The sequence below is a fragment of the Abrus precatorius genome, unplaced genomic scaffold (genome assembly GCF_003935025.1).
Source record: "Abrus precatorius isolate BTA unplaced genomic scaffold, Abrus_2018 Scaffold11, whole genome shotgun sequence".
NCBI classification, from domain to species: Eukaryota; Viridiplantae; Streptophyta; class Magnoliopsida; order Fabales; family Fabaceae; genus Abrus; species Abrus precatorius.
In genome coordinates, this window is record NW_020874303.1 from 26755704 (window position 1) to 26781476 (window position 25773).

Below are 25773 nucleotides of genomic sequence, written 5' to 3' on the forward strand. Positions count from 1 at the left end.
TTAAATCCCACCTTTTTAAGCTTAAGGCTTTTACTTCTTTTGCAGGCTTCATAGAGTTTATAAGATTTAAAATAAACCTAGACATAACACATACACTTGCACTCATATTTTTCACTTTTTCTTTTGTCAAAGATTATTTTACATTCATACAACGCATAATTCTCTAGGGCTAATCAATCCATTTGGATTGACCTGTTGCGAGTAATGAGTTTTAGCATATCAGACAAAACACTCCAAATCCAATTTAGATTTGAAAAAATGGTGTTTAAGTCTTGCAAAGTTTGGTTTTTTAGACTTTTGTGAGATTTTGCAGGATTAACCTACAAATTTAAAGTCCATACCTTATATTTTGTGGAGTAAGTTTAAACTGACCCAATTAAACACACAAATTGTTTGGATCAAAGATTTTTGATAAAAACAACGGTTTAAAGCCCAAGATAGTACATATAAAAAGAGCACATGCCCAATCGAAGCTTCTGCAAGAAATATATTAAAGATTAGGCCACAACATCTAAAGGCAACTCCTTAAAGACGTAAAGCAAGGTTAAGAAGCAACTAAACCAAGCCCACCTAAACGAGCACTAACACTAATTATACCAACGATGATATTGGGAAGGGTCCTTAGGTAGAGAATTACAGGACCCCACCAAGTTATGTTCTTTCTTTGGAGAGGGGTGGCGGTGTTATATAATGAGGTCGAAGGGCGCGGACACAAAAATTGTCTTCAAGTCCTTAGCATCACAAAAAATAATGTGCTTATTAACTTAATTTTGGAACATGTTTTTCTTCCCAAAATTCCTTAGGATATATTTGAAAGGGTGTTTATAAATTATTTGTAATAATAATTACATGATTAACAAATTAAATTTATATTAATATATTGATTTATATATTTTATTTAAAAAATAAACTTATTTAAAATTAAAAAATTACCCTCCCCTCCAAACAACCCCTCAGAAAAGACAATTATTTCCAACCCAAAAATGCTGTACCACATAAGTGGAAAACTTCTTTCCTCACCAAAGGGAACCTCCATATATTATAATTAATAGCTTCATGGTCAAGAAGGCTGATATTTGCAAGCCTGTTACAGGCCAATTTCATTCTCTATACTTGTGACTTATCCTCAACTCCTACTCCCCTTTGATAATATTCTTCAACCAAGTTACCAGCTGCTTTCCCAGAGATTCAAATTAACTCAAGTTGTGCTCATTTGATGTAATACAAGGCCATGCGTGAAGTTCAATCTCACGTGTAAATGTTTGGCAACAACACCAGCACCACTGCCAAAATGGGTTTGAAAAAGAGACAGCATTTTATTTTTTGGTAGCAACTTTTAGCGCTGGCAATGCAAAAAAAAGTAGCATGCACTAACTTCAAGCAAACAAAAACTGGGTGGATATAGCATATGTAGCTACAAAAAAATTGAGCAATCACTTCATTTCAGATAGCAGTCCCTATAAGGTTATACCCAGCACGTGTTTTACAGGAAGAATAAGGGACCATTGGGACCACACCTTCACTATTAGCCCCCCATGCAATGTGTAATCTGTCGAAACATTTTCACTTCGTAGATTTACAAAAAATATCATGTGGACGTACACAGATATATGCCATCATGTTGCATTCAAACAAAAGCTGAAAACTAGCAGTTTTTCCTAGTTCCTAACCTCTTAGACATAAATACTTTTTAAGAGTGGCTACATGCTGTGTCACAAGATGGTGTAGATTGGATTATAACCCGAGCCCCTGAAGCAAGCCTGTAGAGTTAAAATCAAACTTGTCAATCAATGACTGAAAATTGTAAGAACATTAACAAGTTTTATGAACATGTTTAGAATTGAGATAAAGTCAACACTTAACTTTCTTCAATTTTGATCATCCTCTCCTCTTCTCTAAATGAGTCCATTCTCTTAGATTGCTTTTTCCCTGATGAAGGTTCAGTGATTCTTTTGCTGCTGTTATTAGATGGTGCAGGAGAGTTTCCTGATCCATCAGAAGCAGATCTGATGGATTCACTAAGTGGCTGCTTGGTCAATGATGATTCCTCCGTGTCTTGTGATTTCAAATCTTTACATGTCCTGTGCACATTTGTGTACAGGTTTTGTTACAGATGAAACATTGGCCAAGATGTGATGACTACTGTGTTCCTATCTCGTGCCAATCAAAATCAACTACAAAACTCTAATATGAATCCAAAAAGGTAGCCACTACCCACAATAATTTGTCCCGAGCCATCTCAGTAGCATGTGATATAAGATAAGCCTTCCAGTAAGGACCTCATTTTGTAAGAAAGCAAGATCATGTATATTAAAATAAAAGGCTTAGAAAGAGTTAATGTGTAATATTTATTTAGCAACAATATATGACAAAAGTTTCTAATTATTCCCATGGGGCTTCTATCAACCCTCTGTACTGGAGACTAAATCATTAATTGTGATATTATACTGAACAATGTTTTAAAAGGGGCACATAAAACATGAAATGTCATTCTTCATTGATGCACAGATCCTTTTTGTCTGATTCAAGGGTGTCACATGAAAGGACACACAAACAAACTCACTAGAGTATTCAAATCTCCATTTGTCCAGCCTTTTGCTTTCTTACTTTTATTTTGTTCTTTTTTTTCCCATGTGGAGGATGCCTAATATTGGAAGTTCTAATTATATCTTCTTTTTTTCCCTTAGAATGATAACTTCATTAAAAAGCAACAAAGCCCCCTTCTTTTGTGCCTTTGAAGCCTCCATTACCTTGAAATATCTTGCTATACTATCATAAATAAAGATCTAAACAAGACAGTATAAGCACTTTATTTCATTCAATATTGTTTTAACTTTTAAAAACAGTTTGTGAAAAGAAATATAAAAACGCATTCATCAGAAATATTTTAGAATCTTTCAACTAGAACAAATTCAGAACTGATGTGATTTGAATGGAAAGTACAAAAAAATAATTGAAGTGATCATGTTTAAATTTTGAAAAGGAATGAAAGCATAAGCAAAAAATGGAAGCAGAGCAACAAAGTCTGGTCATTGCATACTAGTATTGAATTGGTAATAACAAGCAAGACAATGGATTATTTGTGTTTCTAATAATGACATTATTTGTTTAATGAAAGAGAGTTAGAATTTGGCTCATTCAGGACAAAATTTCAGGTCCAGTAGAAACTCTAAGTAGCATAACACCATATTCAAGCATCTTCCACCTTCGTACTATTGCACAACCTATGTGGTCCCTTAGCCTAATATAGCATTATTCACTTCTTAAAGAATGACTATATGCCAAAAAATGAGTCCTACTGCTTCATCAGACCTCAAGCACTTCTTATGTAACTTCCACAGCTTTGAACAAGTGTTCTCTGAAGTTATGACAAGGGCAGTTCATGTGCGACCGACCAAACAGACGTATGTAACAAACCAGCCAGCTAGCAGATAGATTTTCTGGTGCCATAATTTTGGTAAAGGAAGAAGTAACTTTACCTAATGCTAATTTGTTATGTTGCAAGAAAAGAATTGAAAGCAAAACCTACCTCTCAGCATTGTAAGAAGAGGAGCGTTTCAGAACATTATGTCCATCTTTGTCTTTCATTATTTTAGACTCAACTAAACTTCCACTGTAACATTCTTTGTCTTCCAATTTGAGCCCCATCACCTTTGGTTTCTCTGCTAGGCAATCAAATTCCCCCAACATAACAGAAGTAGAGAACAATGGGGAGGGGAACTTTGAATGGGAAAACCCAGCCTTGTAGGAAGGAATAAGGCCAACACTATGATTTTTCACGGATATAGACCCACATGAGATCAGTTGCATAAGCAGATTTGAAGCCTTCAGTCTTGTGTTGGTTTGCATTCCAATACCCTCGTCATCCAGGAACCTAAAGCTGTTCATTTTACTCACATCAGCTCTTATCAGGGACTCTAGAGTTTCGGTTTTCCCTCCTGAAGATGATGGACTAGATGTTGAGGGAGGAGGAGAAACAGTATCCTCACAGATTTCTGGACTATCTTTCACTTGTGGCAATTGAATTTGACATATTTCACGGCATTCAGATTCTATCGACCCATCATCAGTTGATACACCCCTGGTACAAGTTTTCTGGGTTTCTTCTGTCTGAGTTGAAGCATCTGCAAATCCATCACTCTTGTTGATTTTGTACTCAGTCAATGGTAAACTTAAACCACCACCCTTTCCATTTCCAGTTCTAGAGTCTGGAGAAACATCAGAGGAACCAGTTTGTTGTCCTGGAGAAAGCTCATCTTCTTGGGAGTTTCTGATCTCTTTCTCATTCATGCTAGAAGAGGTGGAAGCTTCATCATGGCTTCTACAAGTTGGCTCTGGCAACTGCTTCAGGTTCTGTATTCTCACGTTGCTAACCGGGCTGAAACGTTCTGTAAGGCAAAATTCACAATCATTATAAGATTTCAACAGGACATAAGAAAACACAACATCATTAAGATAAACAAAACATAAACATAGTATTCTTGACCTGAATTCGATTCGTAAAATAGCTCTGAACCTTTGAGGACATACTCATTTCCATGTGCAGGTAGAATTAGGTCATCTTCAGAGAGATCATGCCACACAAACCCATTCTTGTAGCTTCTGAAATAAATAATTATTACATAATAAACAAATATACACAATGAAAATTGAATACAAAATTCAAACAATTCGACTACAGAGTGAAGCAACACAAAGCTTTGCTTAACAGGCTTGATTGCTTCATCCAACTAAAATTATAATCATTAAGACACGTTGACTTTCCTAAAATCCAAAAGAGAAAAAGAAGGATCAGCAAGGACACACTCTATCAAGTCTCAGTATTATTCTTCTTTTATTCTCTCTATTGTACTTCTCACCATACACAAATTGAACACCAAGAGGAAATAGTAATTAATAAATAATAAATAATAAAAGGAAAAAACTCCCTCACCTCTTACAAGACCATGAATACAAGGAAGCAATGCCTCTACCTCTCAAAGCATTGAGTTTATCAATCACATCTACACACAAATCAAAATTCACATCCCATTAACAAAAAACAATGGAAAAATCCCAAAAATGTAGACTTTTTTCATTTGTACCTCTCAAGTATAACCCATCAGGGGATGAAAGTGGAACCTCCATGAAATGAGGGTGTTCTAGCTGCCTGTTCCGGCAAAGATAGTAAATGACCGGCACCTTCCGGTTCTGATGGTACTTTGTGGACTTCTCAGTCCACACTTTGGCCCTCTCAGGACTCACTTGCCGGTACTTCTTCAACCGCGCTTCCATACCCACATTCACAGCTCCTCAAAAGGAAAGAACTTTATAAAAAATTAAAGTACCAAATAACATAAGAAAGCTAGCACAAGAATCTATGTAGCCATGTTGGTTTGTTAAGTTGCAAATTATGGGGAGGGTGAGCCTAGAACAACGTGATGGGATGAAAAACTCCAAAGGAAAGAGTTATGTTATGTTGTACAGTGGTGAGGATGATGAAGAGGGAAGTGAACGCCCGGATATAAAGCATTGGGAAAGAGACAGAGAGTGTTGTAGTGTGGAGAGAGAGAGAGACAAGACAGGAAGTGAAGTGTTTGCACCTTACTTCCTGGTAATCTTTTGGCTGATTTGATGGACAGAGATGCTTGTAATCTTCACTCGCTTTTGCTTTTGCCTTTTCACCCCTTTTCTCATACCATTTTTTAATTCAGTGTTTCTTTTCTCGGTCTTCTCATTAAGCGCGGTAAAGTTCAAAAGAGTGATGACTTGCATTCACAATCAATTAGAACCCATTTAGTTAAAATCCGTCCTTGGCATATTAAACTCTGTAATTTGTACACGCTCGGATCAATATGAATTAATATGTTTGTTTTGGTTAACTCCATTGATCATTGTTATTTACTTTGGTATATAAAATTTCAGAATATGCCTCTGAAAAGAAAAAAAAAAAAAAAAAAGGGGGGTGAAAATGATTCTCATGCCCTGCCTCATGATCTTTTAATGGTTTTTCAGATCTTCATTATGATAATTATTTTATTTAAGAGCACATTCTTTCTCTTTCATTTTCCAATTAATGAATACAAAATAACATGTTCACATTTCAAGTATCCTTGTAAAAATATGAATTTAAGTTTATGATCACTTTCAATAAAAAAAAAAACGATTGTCTTATTTTTCGCATAAGCACATGAATTAGACATGAAAAACATTTGAATATTGTAAAATCTAAACAAAATACAAATATTTATCATTTGAGTTTTATAATATATAAATTTTTAAAAAATTGATTTTCTATTTACTCAAATATGCATAGACTTGTTTTTGGTATTTAACTTTACAGGTATAGACATATTGGGTCTCACGAGTTAAGAAATCACAACAGTAGCTGACCAACATGAAACTTTGACAATGGCCCACGTGCTAGAGATCTGATGAAACGAATTTATTCCATTTCTTTCTTGTTAAGAAATTCGTATTATTATTAATGTTTTGTTTAGCTCAAAAGATGTATCTGCACTTGTGGAAATTCGCGCTCCCTTTGACGGTTAAGGTAACATGAAAATAATTGAGAATATTGCGTGACAAAGTGCAAAACTACAAACAGATAAATAGACGAGGAAACAAAAGAAAAGGAGCAAAGAAAAGGAACAGTTTTCATGACATAACGACATTTTTCAATGACGTAAATATCTTTCCTTTTCAAGTTAAGGAAATGAAATTGTTGGAATATTTTTCTTTCATATATTATTATTCTCTCAATTGCTTTATCTTCTTTACGAGTGTACGCTGTTAAGGAGACGAAACTTGAACTAATGAACTTTTATGCATCTTGTGGGCCATTTTATATTGGTATTACACTATATCAAGCTTTCACTTTTGTTTTGGAAATTGTTATTTCGCTGTTTCTCCATGGGGCAATTCATTTCACTTCCCTCGTCCACTGTGTTTCGCTTCTTAGCAGCACAATTACTTAATTATTACTGATTCTTTTAATAAAAAACATATTTTTATAATTTTAATATGTTTTAATGCGAAAATATATAAAAAAAACATTGATAATAATTTTAATCTTAAATAACTTATAAATGATCTAAGAAAACTTATTTAGTCTGTCATGAATTTTAACAGATCAAACTGAAAAGACTAAGATGTAATTCAAACTCATAAAATTAGTGTTAAAGATGCGATAAAGTCAAATTTTTTTATTATGTTTTTATGGGCTTAATTCTTATTGTGCTTAGTTAGATCAGGTTAAAAGGCTTATATTTAATTTGGACTCAAAATTTAAATTTAATCTCTGCATTTTATCGATTCGGGCTAAACCAATCTATTTGCTAGCTCTTAGTTTTACATATTTTTTAATCAAACAAAATTATATATTTTTAAGGATACCTGTGATGTAAATTAAAAAATATAAGTATCTTCCACTTCAGGGATAGGTCCACACTATTGTTAATACGCATCAAACAAATAAAATTTTAAAAGGAGGTAAATAGAAAGGGGAAGGAGTAAACAATAAGGATCCATACCTCAAACATGTACGATTTTTCGTAAGCTGTGGGATAAGAAAATGTTTGGCATTACAATGAATTTAAAAGCGTACGAGCAGAATGCGAGAGAATGTACAAATCACGCAGAGCCAGCAGTAATCATGAAAATATGTCAATTGTGTAAATGGTGCATGAAACTGGTTCCTTAATTTACTTGACTAAGAATAAGGTTAATTGGACATCAACAGATTAGAACAATGTCGTTCTCCACCGAAGGTTCCTTTTTGTTTAACACTGGCATGAATATGATACAGATTCAGCAGGTAATCATCTGTTACAAACAAGCGAGATGAAAAGGGAGAATTCGTTGTGCTGTGTTTAGATATTTAAAGCGGTGCATATCTAGAATTTATAACATTTTCATCACATTTTTGGAGTCTTCAAGAATCTTCTGGAATATATACACAAAAATTTCGATAAAGATAATAAGGTTAAGCAAACATAGTCATAAAATGTTCTAAACGACTCCCATAAAACTATTTTGTCCTTCACCAATTTAATGCTAACTAGTAAAAGATATTATTTTCAGTTATTCATTCAATAAAATTTTACAAGTTATGCAATTCCTTCATTACTTTTTATCTCTGTCACATCACTGAAGAAAGTACTATATAAGTTGATATATAACTTTATAATATAAATAGAATCTCACATCAATCGTAACTACAATAGTATTTTTCATATAATCAACAAAAATAATCTCATATAAACACATACTTAAGCCCATGAAAAATTAAATAGAATTGTTTTAGGCATGTAAAAGGTTGTTGAGATCTCAAGGCTTCAGATTTTATTTAAACAAAGCATGAGAAAGCCAGGTATAATCTTTGCTTTTCCTAGTCTCAGCTGAAGATACCTCATTGTAGGAAGGAATATTTATTGTGAGTGCGAAATTGTACGTACAACATGGAATTTGGGTATGCAGAGAAGCATTAGTAACACCACATGGATCATCAAACGGTACACTTTTCATCCACAAATGGACATTTATCACAAGGTGCTGCTTGTAGGTTTCAGCATTGATGGTGATCAAATGCAGCCATATACTTTTCTCATTAACTATACTCTTTAGTCATTTTTCACTTTTTTGCAGTAATATTATATTAACTTTGTTTTTACTTATCTATTAATATAAAAGTTAAAGATGATATTAATTATTGTTATTTTTATTATTCTGCTAATGTTCTTTTGTCCATATTTCATCTGAGCAGTATAAAAGTTCAAAAAAAATCTATTAATAAAAGATAAAATGTCTTGCTAACCAGCACATTTAGAACATTAATTAAGATGCTGAAAATAATAAATTTTTATTAAAAATTATACAAGACTATATTAAATACCATTAAAATGTGTATTTATTATATTTTCTAACAAAAAATGTTAATTTTTAATTCTTTAACCAGCGGCTTAGCATTTGCCACAGAAATAGAGGTATTACTAATGACAATGCAGATAACTACCAGTGCTACACTTTAACGTTGGTATCATTCAATTTTGACAAAATCAAACTCCGCTTGCATTCCCTTCAAGCATAGCATTAATTAAATTTGATATGTCTATGTGCCCAATTCATGAGGGGAAAAGGCTTGAAATGAAGTCTAGTTATAACAAAAATCTGCTTAACTGAGGCCCACAAATCAATTCAGGCAATTATTCCTTTTGAATAGCCTACTTCTAAGGAGTGATTCAATTGGAGATTATTCAAATAGGGCATAGACAAGTGCATCATTTATAAGCTTGGGAAACTTGATCGCGTACTTGTTGCATTCAGCGACCAACTTTGCTTAGGTGAGGGCCATTAAATTATGGGGTATATTTTTTCTAGGGTTACACATAACACTTACACTTGCAACTTGCAAGTCTCGTATCCATCATACCAGTTGCCCACGTTCAAGGCAACTAAACCAACAAGGACCATTGTGTAGTGTGTAAGAGACACAGATAGGAACCCAATGGTTCATAATAATAAAAGGTAGGGTTCTTCCCTTCTCCAAGGGTAAACCAGCTACGACTTTTTTGGTCATAAAATAAGAAAAAAACTATTTGTACATTTTTTTTATAATTTAAAGAAATGTGATGGAGAGAAACAAAGATAAAATCAATAAATTATAAAGTGTTGCAAAAAGTATATAGATATAATATAGCTCATGAAAGAGTATAGAGATTAATATATTTAATGTGCAACTGCATGCATTGACATTTACGATAGATTAATGAAGATGTATAACACTTATCTAAAGTTGCTTGGGCGGTTGCCTTTGAAATCAAGCAAAATTTTTCAAATTTTAAATTCAGCCTATGGAAAGTTTGTGCGTAATATAGGAGCTAAGTCCTTTTGATAGACACTGTCGTGGAGATATCTTTTAATTTTAATAAAGTTTAGTTATTGTTAGTTGAAAATGATAGGGGCTTAAAACAAAAGCTATGTAGTATTTGAAATTTTCATGATTTAAGTAAAAAAAATGTATGATTTAGAGCAGAAAAAACATAAAGGAAGGAAAATGTGATTTGCCACAAATTTTTAAGAAAAAAAAAAATCCCATGTTTTATCCCCTTTCCTATAGGTGATCGTCTTGTGGACTTTGCATTGGTTGAGACCTGCTTCAGTGACAAGTTTTCATTTCAAAAATAAATCTTATGAGACAATTGTTTATTTTAATTTTTTAAGTATAACTCTTAAAAAGTAGGGATATTGAACTAATGATAGGAACTTATATAATTTACACAAATAAGTTTAAACCATTTCCATTACTGTTTAAAAAATAAAGAGAAAAAATTAAATCATTTTTTTTTCTAAGAGCGTTGTTCAAAGATATCAGTTTTAAGGATCAAATTAATTGATGGTTATCAACTAAGTTCACTCAAGTGATATATTTGATTTGTCTTACGTAAAACATATTTACACATATTTGCTTAAAGAACTAATTTCATCATACTCTTTAAATGTTTTGATAATTATTAGACAAAGATTAATTTTTGTTGTAATGTTAGAAATCAAAATAATAAAAGGAGTGTTTATTTCCACTCTAATATCTCTGTTATCATTATTAGTCTCATTTAATTAAAATTCATAAAATTTTCTTTACATTGTTAGTTTGATAAACAAAAAATAAATATTTAAAATAAAAGTATTCAGATAGTAGTTACAGGATCAATAGCTAAAATTTATTTTAGCTTAACATGTGATTTATTAAAGTGACATATAGAGTATATATTTTTACTCTTATTTAATTATTTTATAAAACTTCTCTAATTTATCACGACCTTTATACTGTTGCCATTTATCTATTCTTTGAAAAGCTCAACGTAAATTTAACACTCTTATCTCTTTAATTATATCTTCTTTTTATTGTTTTAAAAATATTTGATACACTTCTAAAGATAATAAGTATCACATTAAAAAGTTAAATATAATTTAGATATAAATAAAGATATTAATTATATTTCGTAATCCATATATTATTTTAAAATAGACAAATGAGAAGAAGAAGAAAAGTGATAACAAGACTCCAGTTCTTACGTATTTGTTTAGAGCTTTGTTCTTATTCCAGATGTCAAAGACTGAATGTAACAATTATAAATTTGATGGTGCCATGGGCATGGACCTGAATCAAAAGACAAATTGAATATTATGTCGACCATGGTCAGAGTCTTTTCTCTCTTCTGGAAGCCACGGAAACTGAAGAGAGAAAGGAACTGAGTTCAATGATTGACTCAAAGGTGGAACCCTGCCTAATGTTTTGAACAATGCCCTTACTTATCTGATCTTTCTTTATGCCTCCGCGTTTCCAGGAATAACCCATTCTACACTTTTCCAAATGTGAAAATTCTGAATTCATCTATAGATTAAGATGAAACAATATCTGGCAGTTGATCAAGATTTGAAACCGGTTTTAATTCTACTAATTTAATTTAAATTTGCGTTGTTCCTTGAAGGTGAGCTGTTAACTTGGGCTTGTATAAAAAGTTTGAGTGGACCTGGGCCTCTGTATGGACCTGGGCATTATGGACCGAAACTTTCTTTACGATTTCAACCATGTCCACACACGAAGTTTTAAAAGTTAGTGGTGTCCTAAGTGAGTTGAATTTGTCTGGCTGCTTAGCCTCGTATTGATTGACAAAAGTTCGAACTTGTGTTGTCTTCTGATGCTTCAGTGGCGCCATTTGCGGCCTATTCACTGTCCAAAATGTGGCTTAGCGCGTTTTCTAGGACTTCTTGTTCCCATCACTTCCAAGGCTGCATTGACGTGTGTTTTAAGTGTTACTAAAATGTAAGTTAAAACTTTGTCAGCATGCAAAAATCGCACTTGAGTTCCCCTTCCCCAATGTCAAAATGCCATATGATATGAGCTTTAAGGCTCTTGAATATGAACAATAAATCACTCATGAGTAATACATATTCAAGAGTTTTATGTATTTGTGTATTCATGTCACTTTTTCTATCCTTTTACATGCCCTTGACTGTATCACCATGGCATTGCACAGTTGTATGTGGCTATAAGATTTTTATTTTTGAGTAGTGTTAGATGCACAAATAGTTTCTTACTGACACGGGAATAAAATTATGAGCCATTGATTAGATAAAATAAAAAGAAAGGAAATGACAACCGTTTAGTTCTTTATCTGCAATAAAGTCTGTCAAATACTTTTTTGTACCAACAGGGACAAAAAATAATGATAAATGGTTAGCCTGATTTATGTTTTTTTTTTATGTTTCTATGTCACTGATATACTACATTAGTTACCTAACTAACCTCAGTCTAGTAGGATAGGATTACTATGAGGGAGTAAATATTATATTGGACATCTAATTGATCCAAATCAATAAAGACTATTGTTAACTCTTTGTTTATTTTGATGTATTTAGAGTGAAATTAAGGAGTAATTTAAAAAGATTTTTTTTTCATTTAGATGTTCTAAAAAAAATTGATAAAAAATATTCGAGACGAATGGGATCCAGATATTATTCTTTCTTTTTCCACCATTATTCTACTCAACCAAATAAACAATTTTTTTTAATTTTTATTTCTTCCAATTCATACAGAAGATGTTTTTTTCTCTCTCCAATTCTACTCTGTTTCATTTCACATCTTTCTTTTTTTCTTTTTTTTTTTGTTTCATGTTGATCCATGGAAAGTCTAAGGTGATTCTTATTCCAATATCTCAACTCAATTGTATTTTTAAGGATTCAAAATTGAGGCCTTAGTTAGTTAGTTAGAATAACCTTATGATTGATTTGCATTATTTTTAAAAAATAAATCTTAAAAGTCTATGGGTGCTTGATTAATTTTCGTTTTTTCAAATTAAAATTTGTTTCCAAACAAAAATCAACAGTATAAATAAAAAGTCATACATGATTTGATGTGCAAGCTAGATGCCAATGATAAATTTTGGATTTTGAAGGAATCAATTACGCGAGTTTAACATACAGGCCTAAAGTAGTTGTCAAACAAGCGAAGGGTGCCAACAAGACAGCTCGGCAATAAACGGAGTTTTTCAGAAGAGGAAATGGCATAGAAATAGAGTGAGTGACAAGGGACTTACTGCAACAATAAGAAATATTTTGAGACTAGATGATTTAACTTTTTCTTTTTGGCATAAACCATAATATATAGCATGAGTCAAGGTTATCTGCCCTTCCACTGGAAGAAATATTTGCGCGCTCATATTGGAATTATAAAAACAACGTAAATTAAAACAGTTTGAGTGGGAGCAGATACCAAAAATGGACTTAGGTAAATTGGTAATATATAAAAGTAAGTAGAAATAATATTTGGAAAAAAGCACAAGATTAGACCCGAATAATCATAACATCCCTAACAAAGGCTTAACATAATCATACATCACACCAGTGAAAGATCCTGTGTTCCTAATTTTTGGGTCCACCCAACCCCGCAAGCAGAGCTCAAAGACCACCCCTTCGGTTGTTGGTCACACTCATCTCCCAATCTAACCACTCCACACCCATTCTCTTAATTGTTGATGTGATCTTATAGAGATCAATCTCACTCCATCAAAAACGCACACACACACACACACAGTACTCAAAAACCACATGCTTGCTAGACTACACTACCTTAGTCACATAATAAATTCAGAGAAATCAAGGCCCCTTTTACTTGAGGATGCAAAAGTAGAATGTGAAGAGAAATCGCCAAGGACAAATTCTTCACCCAAACATTGCCGGAAAGCCTAAATCAAGCACTTTTTTTCTTCTTCTTCATGGTCTTCTCTCAATGAGTTAAATCCGGATAACTTGTGTTGTGTCCTAGAACAAACCACTGTACAGATGATGCTGCTAGATCAGTTGCATACCAGCTTGCTACATATATATATATATCCTCTAACATTTAATCCTATGAAGTTGCAAATATATATAAATTAATAACTAGGAGGGTAAATGAAAATCTGACTTAAGTACAAGTCAGTGAAGTACAACCCTTTGGTACTTAGCCTCTGTGGGAGAATCAGAGCCATCACAAAAGACCCTTTTTCTACTGACCCTTCCACAGTTGGTTGTGGTGCTGCTACCGTTAGTGTTAAAAAAGGAATCTTGGTGGAGGAGTTGTGGTGGAGGTGGTGGTGGTGGTGGTGGTGAAGGTATAGTAACAGGTGGAATCTCAAAGGACTCAAGTGGGGGTGGTGGGTGTCTCCATTGAGGAAGTGGTCCTGCTAGGAGAAGTGTTTGGAGAAGAGGACCAGCTTTCATCACTGCTTGTAAAAGCTTACCTTTTTCTGGTAATGGTTTGTCAGGTGTTAGTTCAATCATGGACTGTGTAACTGATGCTAATGGTGGTGGTTGTGGTGGTGGTGCCAATTGGGGTTGAGGTAAGTGCTCAATGACAGGAGAAGAAACAATGCTTTCTTCACAATCTGATGATGAGAGGCCATTGTTGGAGTCGATTCCTCTCCTTGGTTCATCTTCAATGCTAGAAATTCCAGACATATTTGCTGTTTGTTGTTGCTGCTGCTGCTGAAAAACTAGCTTCTCCAAGAGAAGTCTCTTGTATTTCTCTTGTGTTTCATCTCTTTCTCTCATGGTTTTGTTAAGCAGGTCCTTCAGGTTAAGTAGTTGATCATCCCTCTTTCTGAGTTCTTCTTGCACTGCAGCCCTTGTTTGTTCAAGCTCCAGAGTTGTGTATATGAGGGATTGCCTCAGCTCCTCCATTGACTGTATCAAACAACAATAAGGAAGAATCAGTGCTCAAATTCAAACAATTATGAACCCTTTTTTTTAATATGCCTAAAACATGCAACTAAGTGCCCTCAAATTATCAATGTATGTATTCAATGGAAATTGTTAAAGGGTATAAGAAAGTAGCAACCTTTCCCTGGAAGTAGTAAGCCCATGTTAGAAGGGGGCTACGCTGATTGTCCATTTCTCAACTCTCAGAATCACAATTGATACTTTTTTGAAAGAAAGAAAGAGGAAAGGGAAATGGAGGGAAGGGAAGAGAGGGAGTATAGAGAAAGAGAGAGAAAGAGAGAGAGAGAGGGAAGAAAAAAAGAGAGAAAAGAGTTAGGGGGGTTTTGGGTGGAGGACCAAGCTCTTTTATAAGAACTAGTCCAAGTCACTGTTTGTTCTTGCAAAGAAATGCACATAAAATCCAAAAGCCTAACAGAGGGCAAATCCTAGTACCCTATGTTCTTTAATCTATATATGAACATTACTGTGTAACTTAAGACTAGGGGTCAGTACAGTGTATTTTGATTTTCAATTTGGTGACATGTTTATGGTGGCACAATGGGAAAGAAATACTAGTAATGCCGGGAAGCATAAATAAGCAGTAAAAGCGGGAACCAAAAACCAGTATCTGTGACACGTCCTCCTCACGTCTATTACTTTGCTTTTCTAGCCACTTACATGCTATTGTGCCGTAAAAATATGTGAAAGTGACCGTAAAAACCAGTGATCCCCCTTTCAACAATACAATGAAACAATAATAAGAAGAATGAAGAGGTGAATGTGACATTTAACATAAAAAAGATCCATTATACACTAATGATAATACGATATCTGTTTTCTTTTGGAAAATGAAATTTTGTATAAATTTAGAAATTTGAAGGGGTACAAGTCTCACCAAATATTGTAGAGTTGTAATCAATTCAGGGGAAGTCTATTGGTAGGATCTATCCATATCTTTACGATAACTATATTTATATCGTATCTCCAATTTATTACTCATTACCAGTTTAGAATGAAGCCTCGCTGCCCAAACATTAAATGCTCAACATCAACATTTCAAAAAGAAAAAAACTTCCAAGTTAAAGTATTTTCTCGCAATATTTTTAAGTGTGAGTGGATGCAAACTTATCGAAGGAAAAATACTTACCATTTATTTTACAAGGAAGCTATTAATGCTTAATTTAGTGTGATAAGTATTTTTTTTATTTTTTTTTGTATTAGTGCATATTATGGATTTTTTATTATTTTTAAAAAATATAATTTTATTCATATTAAATTTAAAAATTAAAAGCAAGAAGTATTTTCAGTATAAAAAAATTATATTTAATCCATTTAACCATTTATCCTATTTGTATTTTGATTTGTAATTTATTTCTTGAAACATATGTGAATAAAACATTAATCTTTTTATAAAGCTATATATTTTTAATTCTTGTAAATATAATTAAATTTAATTTTAATCGTTTAAACTTTGTTAGTTGATTTTAGCTTCCAAATATTTAAAGGATTGAAATCGGTCCATGTTATTATTCAATATAGTAAAAGTGACGTGTGTATGTTTAAATATATGTCATGTCATTAATAAGTAATAATATATATTATTTAAAAATTAAATATAAATTTATATTATTTAAAAATAATAAAATTTGAAGATAAAATTAATTATGTTTTGAATAACTAAAAATATATTTAATTATTTAAAAAATATATTTATTTTCTTCTTATTATAATAAACTATATATTTTTCAGTTATTACATAAATTTGGTTGAAGATATTATGAAGTGTGGTTCAACTGATAATTAACTTAAGTTTTGTTTGACAAAAAAATTACCGCAAACATAAAATTCAAATCTTAACTCATCTTTTAAATGATATGTTTAGAACGGGAAAAAAATGGAGGGAAGTACATTTCTTATTATTTATATTAATAAATTTATAAAACAAAATGGAAAAGTGGAAACTATATTTAATAAATTATGTAGTATTAGTACAATATTTAATATTTGGTTTAACTTTTTTATTTTTTTATAATATTTGTAAACTTGATATTTTTTAAATTGAAAGTTATAATTCACTTATTGTTTTAAAAATTAAAAAAATATTTATATTTTTTAAAATAAATTATTAAATTTATTATTTATTTATATAAATTAACAGTAATAATTATTTTAAAGAGACATAATATATCCTCTTAATTTATAAAATACTGTAAAAATTATCTAACTTCTTATTATATTAGAACTTCTAAATTTCAATTGTGATTTTTACTTTCATTTTATATAGCAAATTAGACAAAAATTTGTTCCAGTACACCATCAAGAATAATTTTAATAAATTAGTTGTTGTGTGTTACGTATATATATATATTATCAATCTATCTAATATGAGATTCAATATTCAAATTTTATTGTATATAAATTTTTCCGATAGCAATAGTTAAAAATTACAGAAAGATATTAATTTTGAGTTTTTTTATTTTAAAAACACCTTGTAATTTTTTTTTTTACTATAAATAAAAGAAAGAAGCATGAAATCATTTTGTTGTGCACTAAGCACTTTGGCAGTATTTATTTTTCTCGTCATTGGGTGACCAAACGTGTTTTTCCTCACACGTGGGCTGCGTCGCACAGTAAATCTTTCAGTTATTTTGTTTATACTGCAAAATTCCAATTGGTTGAATTGACCAGACATTTAATTTTTTTAAAAATTATTTTAGTTTTTATAATTTTTAATTTTTAATTACACAACATCTTTTTATTTATATCACGTTACTTATCACTTTAAAACAAATACAATTAATGTATGATTCTAACTAACTATTAATAGAGATTATCTTTTTTAAATGTACAAGAACTAAAATTAAAGAAAAATATTTTCAATCACTGAAACTAAGCTCACTTTTGGGCTTACTTCTAATTTATATTCTACGTAGTTTATAACAAAGGTTTAAATGAAAGATTAACATATATAAAGTAAAAAAAAGTGCACATAATAGAACTTAGATCATGTTTATTACACAATAAAATGATTTTATAATAAACATGAAATTAAAATCTTACCATTCTTCAGACAAAAATTAACGAATTCGAATACTAATTTTACTTATAGTAAAAAGAAAACTAATTTTATAATTATAATATTACACATCTTTTTCTTGGTCGACAATTTCACCTGTTGAGTGGGGAATACTTGCCAAAAATATTGACAAAATTAAGAGGTTATGCCGAAACGATACCTGCAGCTGCCAGGTGGATGACTAGTCATTGGAGCTAAATTGAAGTTTATCAAAGATTTCAAATTAAATTATTAATCATATTAAACTATGATATAACTTCTCAATTTGAATATAGGATTCTTCTAACTTTCACTTGGGACTTGGAGAGAATTTTTGTCTGCTAGTTTAAATTAAATAATTATTTTCACGTTGAAAATAACCAACTAACCGGTTGTCTCTACATTCCCTTATATTTCTTCACCCTTGAAATCACTTTTTTTATTTTCTATTCAATAAAGTTTACCATCTTAAATTAGATTAAATCCACCTAATCAAAAAGGTATTCCAAATTTGATTCTTCATTTTATCAAAATTTCACGCGTCTATTTAACACACCTACCCTTTTAGTTTTAGGAAAATCTAATAAGGTTATGAGATTTTATCCTCCCCTTGAATTAATGTTGAGAAAACCAAGTAATTCATTAATATACAAATACGATAATCAATTTGTTATGTTTACATGAAAAGAAGCTTAAGAACTAGAAAAATACATACAAGATCGAGTTGACCAGGATAATAATGGGATGAGTTTCCCTTCGGTACTTCTCATCCTTCAAATATGAGATTTTCATTTGTTAAGCGTCTAAGATGGATGATTAAGGTAAGACCTTAAAGATAGAGTCCGAATTCCAAATTATTTGGAAACATTTTATTTTCACGTAAAAATATTAATAATATATATGATCAATATATATATATATATATTGTATTTTTTATTAAATTTTAAATGATAATAAAGTATATACTTAAAAGAATATGTTACTAATATTTTTTATATGATTAATTTTTATCGTTAAATAGAGTTGTTTGTTTCAATATGTTTAGCATAAAAACTGTCTTATAATTATTTCATGAAGAATGTTAACAATATAGTCTTTAACACATTTTTATTGTTGACTAAAATTTATTATAAATAAAAAAATGAAAAAAATATTAACTTAAGAGTAAAAAATAATGAAATTCATATAATTTTTTGTAATTTTTAATAAATTTTAATTAATAATAAAAATATATATTCTTTTAAATCAAGTTAACATTTTTTTTTGGCAATCTATTACTTTTTATTTTGGATTTTGTCATAGAAGTAAATAAAAAGTACAAAGAGAAATCATAGAATATACAGTGTGTGCAGAACTTCTCTTGGACCTTTCCATACTACTCTTTCCTGATCTTGAAAGGTAATCATACATAATCCAGATCGCTAAGCGTGCTTGTAATCAATAAGTAACCCTTTAATTTCTTGACTTGCATTTTGGTATGTAATATGAGAGTCCTTGATTTTTTTAAAAAATAATTAAGAAAAAGAAAAGCAGCATGGTTTTCTCAGCACGTCTTTTTTGACAAACCAAGTAAATGAAAGAAAATATGTAATATCAAACAATCTCTTTGCACTCATCTTTGACTTGATAAGTATCCCTACATGTGCTTAGTAGACTACCTCAGAATAATAGATATTACTAATTTCTATCTTTTTCTGTCTCACTCGGCATGGCAATATCAATATAGGGGTCAATGGATATTAGTTTTATTGGTCAGAAAAAGGAGCTGGTAACCAAACTTTCCCACCAATATTTGTCCAAAGAAAGGTAATGGACCCCTTTGAAACAATAAAGTCCTACTGGAAGGAAAGCAAAGGGCTTCCGTTTGACTTAATCAAGACCCTAACCCTCAAGTTTGTAGGAACATTAATGCCATTTTGATTAAGTTTGCAGGGTATCCTACATCTTATTATAATATAATAAATCCTATGTAGCACAAGACACGTGGACGGTTTCAGCCTTGAAGCTAGACAACCAAATGTTTAATATTAGTATTTTTGGTGACTTTAATGTTTAATAATTTACAATGACCGATGGCCGTTAAACAAATGATGATGAGGGTAAATTAGTTAATTCGTTTATGTGTTATCATATAGATCACCTACTAATTACATATTTATCATAATTTTTTCACTTTCAAGAAAAAGAAGAGTAAATCCAAATGGATAATACAAAGCCCAAACCCAAAGGGAATAAAATGGGGCGCCGCGTCTTTATGTCCCATCTTGATTTTGATTTATGTCTATGCAATTTTATTTTACCTTTCTCAAAATTACTTGCATGCTCAAGTGAGCCAATCAATGTTTAGGAAGCGGCATATTTAAGCATCAGCACAAAGGACACCTTAATTTGTGAATAAGCTTGCTGGGTGGGGAAGATGCCAGACAGAAAGGGCTTTGAAACCCTGCTAATGTTTTCCTAAACTTTGGTTAAGATATTCATTAGTGAATAGTGAGATCGATTTCCCCTCTTAATTTTCTCAATTGAATATAATATTCATAAAATGGTACAATCAGATGACTTTGATGTGTTGTCCACTTGTAGGATAAAAGAATTTGAGGACCTTTTGGCCTTTGTGCTGTCCACTACTGGCCGTATAATTTATGCCATTGATTAATTAAGGTGTGACATATGTTATCATACATCTTAACAAGCGTGCATGGAAGCCATTTTCTCACTTGTATACAGTATAATTTCTTATTTCATAACCTTCAATTAGTATATGCTATAAGAATTTATTGTCAGTTAGTAGTTAGCATCTCGTTGCTCGAAAAGTTGAGGAGGATGTATAAGAGCTAGAAGTGGCGTTGCACTATTATTGTGACCGTTTTCAAAGACATATAATTGTATGTCTTAGGCATGTTATGAAGCCATAATTTAAAATAGTGATAGACATGGCATGATACTAGCAATTATGATTATTAATCAATCAAATAACGAAAAGGCAACCTATAATCTATATGATCTTCGGAGTATGCAGAATAAATATTTATCAAAGACATCATACACCGTTACCTTATAAACTTTAATTACTAAAATAATTGCCCACTCTACAATAAGCTGTGAATATTTTAATACACCAATTACATAATTTCTGAAACATTGGCTCAACAAGACTAACTTGGTGGGAATGGGATCAATTCAACATGGCCCCACACTATCGTTAATTCATGGTGCCTTCTTCAGTGAGCATATACTATACACTGCAACAAAGGCTATGATCTGGTTGGCAATTTGGAGTACATAATTCTAATGTGACTGTTGAGAATCAATGAGTTTGAACCCTTTACAAGCCTACAAAGTATTCCAATATGCTATCAAATAAGGGAATCAAAAAAGAAAAATACGAATCAGAGTCCCCCCCATATAGGTTGCAATATGAGATATTCTTAGCAGTACTTTGTCCACCCAATATGGTAACGTCGATGTTATTCAAGCATGGATAAAAAATTCATTGCAAAGACACAAACACGTGAGAGCTATGTGATTTATTCATTGTTTTGGCATCAATGTCTTAGGAGTGACATTTACTCTATCTTCTTGTCAGTTATTTTGCTTTTAATAAGGAAAAAAAAATTATAGTTGAGCTTTAGATACTTTGGGATCTCTTATACTTTATTTTTGTATACATTTATCCTTTATGCTTCTTTATTGCTTATAGATAACACAGCATGTACGTTTTCAGAATTAAGATTTCTCAACTTTTTCCTTTTAAAACAATGACGATATGGTGATTCTTACAGGTTAAATATTAAAACAAGTTAGAGCATGTATTAGGGTGTGTGTATTTTGCTTTACAAATATTCAATTTACAAAATAATAATAATAATAATAATTCACCTTTATAGTCTCCATTCTTGACAGTGTAATAATATCTACCACTCCACTCCATTTAGTTTGGTGTATCTATGAACTGATACTTATTATCTTTAGTTGTATTTTTTTGGAAGCTTGAAATTAAGATTCCATTTAAAAGAAATTGAACATAATAATTAAAGTTTTAAGATTCAATTTTAAATCCCAATTTGATAGCTAATTTCACAAATCAAACATACATTATATGTAATATCTTACTTGTATATCATATCATGTATTTTTCTTAGTTTGAAATGTCTACCTGTATCAAATTATTATTTTTCCTTATTCAAATTACTCAATCAAAAAATATTTTTACTTTCCTTGGTATCTTTAATCAATGCTTATAAATTATTCAGTTAAATATAACGAAATGTTTGTGAATCACATGCAAAATAATTTCCCACCAAATAAACTAAAATTTAAGATTTATAAAATTAAAAAGTTTAAGTGCATACATTTTTATGTTTTTATTATTGTAAAATATGTTTCATTATAAGAGAAATATATTTGACGTAAATAACCAGTTTGACTACCATTAGTTGTCAACGATCTAATAATTTTGTACAAAGATATTTTCTCATGCTAAAGTTATAATGTTTAATAAAATCTTTAAAATTATAAGAACGTAATAAAAATCTATTTCGCTAGAAGATGACAGTGATTGACACATCAATCAAATTAATTATTTCAAGAGTTTTAAGTAAAATAAAATTTATAGACGAACTAAATTTATTTAATTTTAAAAACAAAAAAATTAATTAACTCAAAAGACATAATTAAATATTTAATACAATAACAGTAACAACATTATTATTATTATTAAAAAGTTTTTATAAATTTTTATTTTCTTATAATCATATACGTGACTAAATTACGTGCATACAAATATTATTATACTAAAAGCTTTAGATAAATTTTGATTTGATGACTTTTTATTAATTTGTTTATTTTGGTCTTAAGATAGGAGCAGATTTTGGTCCATGCTTAAGTTAAGGATACAGAGGGAATCGCTTTAATAACTTGTGTTGATAACAAAAGAAAGAAAAAAACCATACTTAACAAAGATGTTTAGTGGCGGAAGAATCATTTGCGCTAAACATCAAAACGATCCCAAAAGTTAATTACGATGTCTTGCAAGAGAAAACAATCACTACAGAAAATAATTATCGAATTTCTTTTGGGGCAGTTAAAGAGTGTCTCTAGTCTTGTATCAAAAGGGTCACATTCTACACTTTTTGACTCGTCCACTTTTTAATTCTCACATATACACTTAGCCCATTAATTAATTGTTCGTCAAGTCTCAAATCTCAATGAAAATATTGCAAATCGATACTCTCATAACATTCAACTCACCTTTGCCTTCACTTTAGCAAACCTTCGTGTTCAACATATACGTATATATTATTTTCGTATCTTCTCAGTTAGTATAAAGACAAAGGTTTAACAATGTTTATATTTAACACAAGTTATTTTCAAGCACATAAAGTAAAGCTTAAAAAACATGTAAAGTATCATAGCGTATGAGCAATTGCAGCCGTGAACGAATAGCATTAGCAAATTGAATCATTGTAAGCTTAAATTAAATCAAATTGATTCAATGTAGGGTTTGTAACAAACAAACAAGAGATAATTTGCATAAGCTTGAAGTTATGACAAAGATGGAATATACCTTTGATTAAGTTGGAAGAGATTATTAATCCATAAAAGGGGGAGTGCTTAAGTCCACCATAAGTGGGGTCTTAACGGGTAACACATGTCGGGAGGAACCCTAGAGAATCATGGATGCCAACTTTGTTTAAACCGTGTGGGCTCCATTAACTCACTGAATTTATAAGCACAAAAAATAATCAAATTAATTAGAAAATTGGGTCACTTAGAGCCAACCTTTTTTATTAAAGTCTTTAGGTGGGTCGTCAATTCCATCTCCAATCATATCATGTTTTATAGATCTTTGGAATCCCAAGCGGTGGTTAACATAAACCTTGGGGACCCAATTAAATTCATTACATTATTATAAATATTAAATTTGAATTACGAGTTTAATCGTAGAATTTGCTGATTTTAAAGTTTACTTAAATTATTGAAAAATAACTTTCCTCAATTCCAATCTCACAGATATACCTTTCCCTTGCAAGCAAACTCCAAGTCTACAATAACTTAACAAGACCCTCTTACAAAAAATCCAACCGATACGATTTATAATCTATACATGTGTGTGTGGTGAATGGGTGTTATGCACTATACTATATTGATTTTAAACATTTCATCTACTATTGGTAAAGTGAAAACAAGGAAGCTTTTTAAAATTTAAATCTTTTTTGAAAATTTAAACAAAGCCAATTAACACATCATTTATATGTCACAAAATACAGTGATATAATGACCTATTCACTAACATATAACTTATAAATGTAAAATTATAACAAATTTTATAGCAAGTTTGAGAAACCTAAATCAAGTTATGTTCCCGTTTGTTGATATGGAATTTGTCAAATTCAAGTATATAATGAGGTCACGTAATTATCTTGGTTTATGACCTAGATCTGGTTTCATATTAATAAATCAAACTATTTTCATAAAATATCAATACATAACGTATGATTGAATAATTAAGTCAAATAACATCAACCAATATATTATACATCAACTAAATTTACTATATTATGTAAGAATTTTAAAATATTTAATAGTTAAAGAATTCATGTCATACCAATTTTCCTTCTTAAATGTGTTATGATACTTTCACGATAATTCACTTACATTAAAATTCTATATAAAAAAGAAAAGAATGTCCATTACATTACTAACACCCCGTCCCCCATTCAATATATATCATCACTCCATGAAAATACGAATTGATTTGAGTATTAAAATTAAGGTCATATAAACTCGAAGAGTGATCTAGTTGGCTCAATTAGATCAATTTTAAAATCCAAATATACAAATTCATATATATATTTTGAAAGAGAAAGAAAAAAGAAAAAGAAAAAAACGGTGGGTGGACGCGGTTTTGGGTCTCGAAGTGAAATAAATGACGGCATATTTGTCGTATTGCATGTGAGGAATTTTGATTGGTAGTGTCACATTTGCTTAGATACTGCCACGTGGCCTATTCTTCTTCTTCTGATGATGATGATGATGATTTTCAAACTTAATTAACAACAACAATCCCAAAATCCAAAAGGGATGTTTTTTGTGCTTTGGGATCTGTAGGGACGACATCCCTTCTGCCTCACGAGACTCAATCCTATTTATTTCTTAGGAAAGGAAAAGAAATAAAAATAAAATAATCATTTTTAAGTAAATTTGTTATCTCGAATTCAGTTCGAATAAAATCTTATTCTTATGAATAATTGTCCATCACAAAGGATTAAGGCTAAGCACAAGAATTTATGTGAGATATGAATAATAGAATGCGCATCGTTGTCTAAACAAACACTAAAAGAAAAGGTTTATGACTGTTTTAATAGGCATCAAAATGGAATAAAGTACCTAAGAAAGAGGTCCCACGCGGTTTCTTACAAGGCATTTTAGCTATCGGAAGAACATGAATGGTGCCATGCTACTCACTGCACCGAAGAATTATGGTATTGACTATGAGTCTCATGTCACATGGTTCCACTATTTGTATTTGGTCAGTCATCACTTGTCAAGATAAAGTTCACATGGCTTTAAGACCATTATTAAAAGCTCAAAATAATATCTTGTCAATTTATTTAATTTCCAATAAAAATGGGTCCAACAACTTCTCCAATTTTTCAAACAAATTTTTTCTGTCTCTGATTTTAAGCATAACTTCACAGTGACACCTTCGATGAAACCTTGACGGGCTTAGCTTATGAGAAGTGTTTCGGATTTGGACCTTTGATTTTCTTCTTGCTCCTCTCCAGGGATGCAGATTGAACAAAATGGAGTAATCTCAGTCCCAATGGCCCATAATAATTTGATGAAAGGAAAATAATGAATGAAATAATTTGGTAAGTAAAAAGGTAATAAATAAATTCTGACATGACAGATTTATCTCACTGGTCATATGGATCACATGATTATTGAATTCAGTAAAAACAAATAAATAATAAAAATGGACAGTTCGAAAGGGGAAA

At 31.1% G+C, this 25773-nt stretch overlaps 2 protein-coding genes across 3 annotated transcripts; both read right to left on the reverse strand.

The window, feature by feature from the left end:
• Positions 1-1331: 1331 nt before the first annotated feature.
• LOC113855091 (protein UPSTREAM OF FLC-like) lies at positions 1332-5541 on the reverse strand. Of its 2 annotated transcripts, XM_027486562.1 has the most exons (7): positions 5085-5541; positions 4934-5003; positions 4487-4602; positions 3530-4388; positions 1863-2081; positions 1671-1760; positions 1332-1549 (listed from the first exon to the last, which is right to left on the reverse strand). In XM_027486562.1, exons 1-6 carry the CDS (start codon positions 5272-5274, stop codon positions 1691-1693), a joined length of 1524 nt encoding a protein of 507 aa, XP_027342363.1. In that variant the 5' UTR covers positions 5275-5541; the 3' UTR covers positions 1332-1549; positions 1671-1690. The 2 variants fall into 2 exon arrangements, with proteins under 2 accessions (XP_027342363.1, XP_027342362.1); XM_027486561.1 differs by having other exon boundaries at positions 1332-1760.
• Positions 5542-12659: 7118 nt separating this feature from the next.
• LOC113855275 (formin-like protein 6) lies at positions 12660-15183 on the reverse strand. Its single transcript, XM_027486844.1, has 2 exons — positions 14858-15183; positions 12660-14703 (listed from the first exon to the last, which is right to left on the reverse strand). The coding sequence occupies exons 1-2, from the start codon at positions 14909-14911 to the stop codon at positions 13957-13959; spliced, it is 801 nt and encodes a 266-aa protein (XP_027342645.1). The 5' UTR covers positions 14912-15183; the 3' UTR covers positions 12660-13956.
• Positions 15184-25773: the final 10590 nt, after the last annotated feature.

Coding starts and splice junctions, on each gene's coding strand:
- LOC113855275 (XM_027486844.1), bottom strand. CDS start 14,911: ATGGACAATCAGCGTAGCCCCCTTCTAACATGGGCTTACTACTTCCAG. Junction 14,704..14,857: donor CTTACTACTTCCAGGGAAAG/GTTGCTACTTTC, acceptor TGTTTGATACAG/TCAATGGAGGAGCTGAGGCA.
- LOC113855091 (XM_027486562.1), bottom strand. CDS start 5,274: ATGGAAGCGCGGTTGAAGAAGTACCGGCAAGTGAGTCCTGAGAGGGCC. Junction 5,004..5,084: donor TGATGGGTTATACTTGAGAG/GTACAAATGAAA, acceptor ATTTGTGTGTAG/ATGTGATTGATAAACTCAAT. Junction 4,603..4,933: donor TATTCATGGTCTTGTAAGAG/GTGAGGGAGTTT, acceptor TATTTATTTCAG/AAGCTACAAGAATGGGTTTG.